At 34.7% G+C, this 5,694-nt stretch overlaps 1 protein-coding gene across 1 annotated transcript; it reads right to left on the reverse strand.

Annotated features, from left to right (window-relative positions):
• Positions 1–3,384: 3,384 nt before the first annotated feature.
• On the reverse strand, positions 3,385–5,694 carry LOC124842985 (uncharacterized). The gene is made up of 2 exons (XM_088095042.1): positions 5,157–5,694; positions 3,385–4,919 (listed from the first exon to the last, which is right to left on the reverse strand). The coding sequence occupies exons 1-2, from the start codon at positions 5,359–5,361 to the stop codon at positions 3,499–3,501; spliced, it is 1,626 nt and encodes a 541-aa protein (XP_087951168.1). The 5' UTR covers positions 5,362–5,694; the 3' UTR covers positions 3,385–3,498.

Genomic DNA, 5,694 nt, shown 5'->3' on the forward strand with positions numbered 1-5,694 from the left:
ATATTGTAAACTTTTAGTATCTCCATGAATGATAGATGATTTAAGTGAAATTGTCATGATTGTGTTAGAACTCTTTGTGGATGGTTGATAATTATCTTTAGTATGATGTTTGTATGTTTGGTATTTTTTGTGATTCTTGTATATGATGTTGTCTTGGTTATGTATAATGAAGTTGTAATGATAATTGGATGTTGGTTGAAAAGTAAAGAGTAGAGAGTAATTAAATATTGAGTTAAAAGTATAAAAAGGGGGTTTTGATAGGTGAGCTTTTGAGGAACTAGTTGGTTGAGGGAAACAATAGTTTGAGGCAGTTTTGAAGTCATTTAGGACTTATGGAAACTTTTCAAACCAGTAAAATATGGTGTAGTAGGCAGTGAATTGTTGGTAAGTGTGTTTTTACATGTTTTTGGTCTAAAATTAGATTTTGAGTAGTGAGATTTTAAGGAAAGGGTTGCGAACCGTTTTCAGGAGTTGGGAGTATATTATTAGACCTATTATGACTTGTCTAGATATTTAAATGAGTAAAATTTGGTTTATAAGTGTTGATTGTATGATAGTGTGAGTCTTTTGGCTCTTTTTAGTTCAATTATGAGGTTTTACATAGTGAGAACTTGAAACAGAAGGGTTGTTAAGGTGTTGCGATGTACTAACAAGTGTAATTGCACTTGGTTAGGTAGTTGGGAAACTGATATAAGTGTTAAAAAGTATAGAATTGAGTTTGAATAGCTTAAATGAGTGATTTTGGTTTTAAGGGGTCAATTTGAGTTACAGTATTGCTTTTTGTTGTATCTCAACATTTTAAAGGTGTTAGGGACCATACAAAGTTGTGGGGGAAAAGTGTGAGAAATGATCCAAAAAGTATAGAGTTTTGCTGATAGCGCCTAAGCACTCAAACAAAGCGCTGAGCGTCGGCTTTTTGACGCTGAGCAACATAAAACAGAAGCTAGGATAACATATTGGGTTGTTTTTTGACATTGAGCGACATATTGGCTTTTTGCTTCGATGCTTATGTTTTAAGTGTTTTATGATAACATATTGGGTTGTTTATGGTACTTTGATGCATGATCAGTGATGATATTTGTTGTTATTCAATTGGAAAGGGAATGAACATATGTATATGGTTTCAAATGATTTCAAGGTTTGGAAAGTTGGTTCCAAGGTAGAACTTCTTAATGTGGTTTAAGTGTGGTAGAATGAATGTATGTAACTCAGTCTTGGGGGTTTTCCTGGCATTCTAATGATCATACATTTTCAAATAAAAAGGTTTGACGCATGTGGTGAGAGTAGCAGGAGGTCTTAGTCTAGGTGCTTCCAGTATGACTTATGGCGCGGTACAGACTAACCTTGTGATGTGTGGTAGAGTGAAACCCAATTGTAAAGGGCTTTGCAAAGTAGTAGTGGCCACCACAAATGCATAACTCGTCATAGCTCGACATTTATTCTAGGTCCAGACAGTCCAGTCTAGATCATTGTATGTTAAGATGTTTTGATTTTAATTATATTACAATTGATTCTTGTATGAAATGTGTTAAATTTATATGAATTATTTTTGAATCTAGCTTACCCTCTTTTTTGTGTTTGTTGTTATGTTTCCTTGGTCTGGTTTGACTATGATTATCTAGTGAGTGTGAGTAGAGGGTGATGAGATTTCAGTCTAGCATACCCTTAGTGGAGATGTTTCTAATGCTTAGTTATAGTAGTAGCTTCATCTGTTTTAGTTTTGTTTTATTTTGTGGTTGAGATCACCACTACTGTGTATAGTTTTGATACAACTATATTCTATATAAAGCTTTAAATTTATGGTTATTTTGAATGACTGTAAATTAGACTTTATAATCATTTCTCTAACTCATCTTTTGTATTAAATATGTAATGACTATTATATAGTTTTATGCTATATTTTAGGATGTTACAAAAATAAAAGATTTTTTCTTAAAAAAACAAACAAATAAAACATTATTAAAATAATCCAAAAGTAAAAAAAAAGAATGTTTTTGAAACTCATGATTTTAACTTTTATTCCAAGTTAAAAACTGCTTTTTAAAAATCCAGCTGATAGTTAAAAAAATATTTTTAAAAACTTTGGATTTACAATTGGGTCACAACCTAATCAACACAGAAACCACCAAATCAATTTTTGTAATTAGTTTTTGAGAAAATCCTTAGTATTATTCTTTTAAATATGGACAAATATTGTTAATCCAATTCAATTATAAAAGTAGTGACAATTTATGGTTTCATATATTTTAAAATTGGTGCTTTGGTTCACTTGATATTGGTACACTTTGGGTTATTTCATAGATAACCTCATAATTCTTTTAAATTCAGAATAAAAAAACAGGAGTTCTTAAATTAAAATTATTTCCCATAAAATAATATTTCCGTTGAGAGGAATTTTCAAATCTATTAAAAAAAATAAAAAGTATATGATAAATATGTATATGAGAAATTTCCGATGAAATAAAAGCATAATTGGGACAGTATTGTCCCATAACTGATGAGAAAGTGAGATATTTAGTCGTGAATCGATGATCGGTTATGAATATTTCAAAGCAAAGCATTGAAAAATGGTTAAAATTAAAGCAACCAATTCATAGTCAACATCAACATCTTAGTATGGACCAGTTCCGAGGCCAATCAATTAACATGTTTGCTTGATCAAACAAATTTGGCGGTGTCGATTTTTTTGTCCTAAGCACACAAAAATAGATTGTTTATTCCTTAAGCAACAATACTAACGAAAATAGTGTATGATTGATGATGTGCCTACTTTGATTATGGTTACTTGCCTAAACCTCACTAATTCTTTTTCACTTCAATTTAGTTTGTTGCAGTTAAGTTGACAATTGTGACGCATTTTGCAATTTTGATTGTGCAACAAGCAATAACAAAACCAATATGGATGTGGATCATATTAGATTTCCTTGTCTCCTCTCATCAACTCTATTTCTTGCACCGTTCTCACTATCAGCTCCACATCCTGTTGACAAAATTGGTAAATCTACCCCACCATGCACCACAATTACAATAATTAACAAAATTTGGCTGAGATTTTTTACACTTGCTCATGACTTTTTTTAATGAAAAGCTTGACATATTGTATTATATATTATTCTTGAGACTAGATATTAATAAATAGTTTAACAATTAAGAGAATAATAATTTGCCTTTAAATTTAATTAAATTTTACAATACTGAAAATTTGAATTCAATTATATATTATAAACTGGTTTTATCTCTCACAATAAACATTTTTCATTGATCACCAAAACTTATGCAAATTCATGGTGTTTTTGGGGTTACAGAGCCATGAGTTAAACAATGAACAAGATATTTAAAACAGAAGATTATTGTGATCACCTAAAGTGGGGGTCAAACAAACCAGGACTAACTAAAATCTTTAATAAATATCACTGAGCAAATTGATGTAGGTACCTGATGTTACGATAAGTAATTTCTCACAATCTCATTCTTGCTATTTTCAACAATAAGTGGTGATTAGAAGAATGCTCGACTACCATAAAACACACGAGATCCATCCTTTTTCTTCTTATCAGTTTCTAATTTGCTGTTTTCATGATTCTGAATCACATCACCATCGCCATGATCAACTTTCTCAGGCTTGTCAAGGTCCATCGGGAGCTTCATTTTTGCCAACGACTCAGTGAACTGCTGCATGCTCCTCATATACATGTCCACTATCTGTTTTTGCATAGCAGCTTGCTCGGCCTCAAGATTGATGTTCCCTAAAGGAGCCGCAAAAACTTGACCAAACTTTGAAGCTTCTGTCGTGTTCTTATTGCTGATTTTGCTTTCCTTTTCTTTGCTTGAGAAGGTTGCATCTTTTTCATTTGGGGTCTCACCTTCTTTCTTAGAAGTTGGGGTATCCGGGCAAGCGCCACCAGAGTTTTGACTACCTTCCACGGTGATTGACACGGTGACAGAATTGGAGGAGTCACCAGTGCTCAAGGGGTTCTTTTTCTCAACTGAATCTGCTGAGTTTCTATCATCACTCAAGGTTGTGATAGTGGAGCCTAGGAAGCATGAGTTCTGAATGCTCTCGTTTGGAGAAAGGGACCCTACATGATTCTCGTCTGGGGGACTCATAGTCATCTCGTAATCATCAAGTTGAGGAGATGCACCAAGGTGGAGAAATGGTAGAGGTCTTCCAATGTTGGACCTTGAAAGAGCAGAACAAGTACCATGAGCTGCAAGATTGAAGTACTCGGACACCATTTGCTGATTCTCCTTCACAACACTGATGTCAGGAAATTCAATTCTTGCATACTCAACTGGGTCCAACATAACTTCTGAGATCTTTCTATCAAGCAAAATGACTTCTGATGATATGGATGAAGTCTTTGCCGATTCAGGAATCAAGTTCACTGAGGAATCGAGTGCCAAAGAGGGGTCTAAAGCCAGTGTCAGTTGAACGGTTCCAGCAGGAGAGTGGAAAAGATCAGTGGAAGAAAGGCTGTAATCTTCGGTTACCTTTCCTTTGCCAATGACTTGTGAAATTGGGACCAAAGCAAATCCCAATAGCTGGTCTTCCATGTGAATCCTTGCCCTGCTAAACATCCAAATTTCACATTTGAGAACGGCGTCTATTTGGCTGATCTTCATCCTCATGTTTTCATTGAATGTTGGGTTTTTGCCACCTCCATTGATGATTCTGGTAGAGAGGGTCTCGTCGGGGTTGTAAGTTAGAGAGAACTTGGCATACACATCCTGGTTGTCATAGATGCATATGTTATGAATATTCCTGGCATGATGGACAAAGATATCAAGAATCCCTGAGAATTCAGCTTCTTCATCAGCATGTGTCCCCGTGTTCAAATTTGGACTGTACCTGAAGCTGCTGTTCTGACAATTCTGATTGAATGAATCCATTCCAACCCTTGTTATGCCGTGGAATTTTTCTTTGCAACAAGCCAAAAGGTTTCCAAAATCAGGAAACACCAGAGAAAAAGAGTAGGTGTAGATATTTGGATCATCAATGATCACCTTGAAGATACATAAAAGACTAAAACAAAGCAAAGCAAAACAAAAAAACTGGGTTATAGAGGAAGTTAGAAATCAGTGGAAGAAAGCAGGCAAAAAGATGAAGTTTGTAAAGGATTAAACAGCAGCAGAGCAGAAGAGGAGGTTTTTCTCACCTAGAAAGGTAGATAAGTAGTTTGGAGAAAGTATGTTGTAGTTGAAGAGATTTGTCAAATCAGTGCATGAATTAAGGAAGAAGCATGGATAAAGAGAGAGAGAGATGGAGAGAAACTTGGAGTAGAATGAAGTGGGTTGCTTTATGGAATGGAAGTGGGGTTTAAAGAAATTGTGGTAGTAGGTGAAAAATGAAGGATGAAGCATGGAAATGAACAGAGAAGAGTTTTATGATGTACATGTTTGTTTGGATGCCACTTTTCTTTTGGTGTTTGCTTTGCTTGACAATGCAGCTTCCATATATCTCTAGTGCACAACTTCCTCCACTCACACTAATGCTGTTGGAGGACCCACTTCCCACCATCTTCATTATCACTCACCCTGCTCTTCACTTCATGCTACCCTCACCATTCAGACAACATAGATTACCCTGTCTCTCATTATCATATATTATCAAATAACACAACATAAATCTTGTCTATGTTTTCTTCTTTCGTTTTGGACTACTCCTAAAGTTTTAAGTGCCTTTTTTTTCTCTGT

This window comes from Vigna umbellata, chromosome 1 (genome assembly GCF_029865625.1).
Source record: "Vigna umbellata cultivar VRB3 chromosome 1, Vumbellata_1.0, whole genome shotgun sequence".
NCBI lineage: Eukaryota > Viridiplantae > Streptophyta > Magnoliopsida > Fabales > Fabaceae > Vigna > Vigna umbellata.

Coding starts and splice junctions, on each gene's coding strand:
- LOC124842985 (XM_088095042.1), bottom strand. CDS start 5,361: ATGCTTCATCCTTCATTTTTCACCTACTACCACAATTTCTTTAAACCC. Junction 4,920..5,156: donor CTACTTATCTACCTTTCTAG/GTGAGAAAAACC, acceptor CTTGTTGCAAAG/AAAAATTCCACGGCATAACA.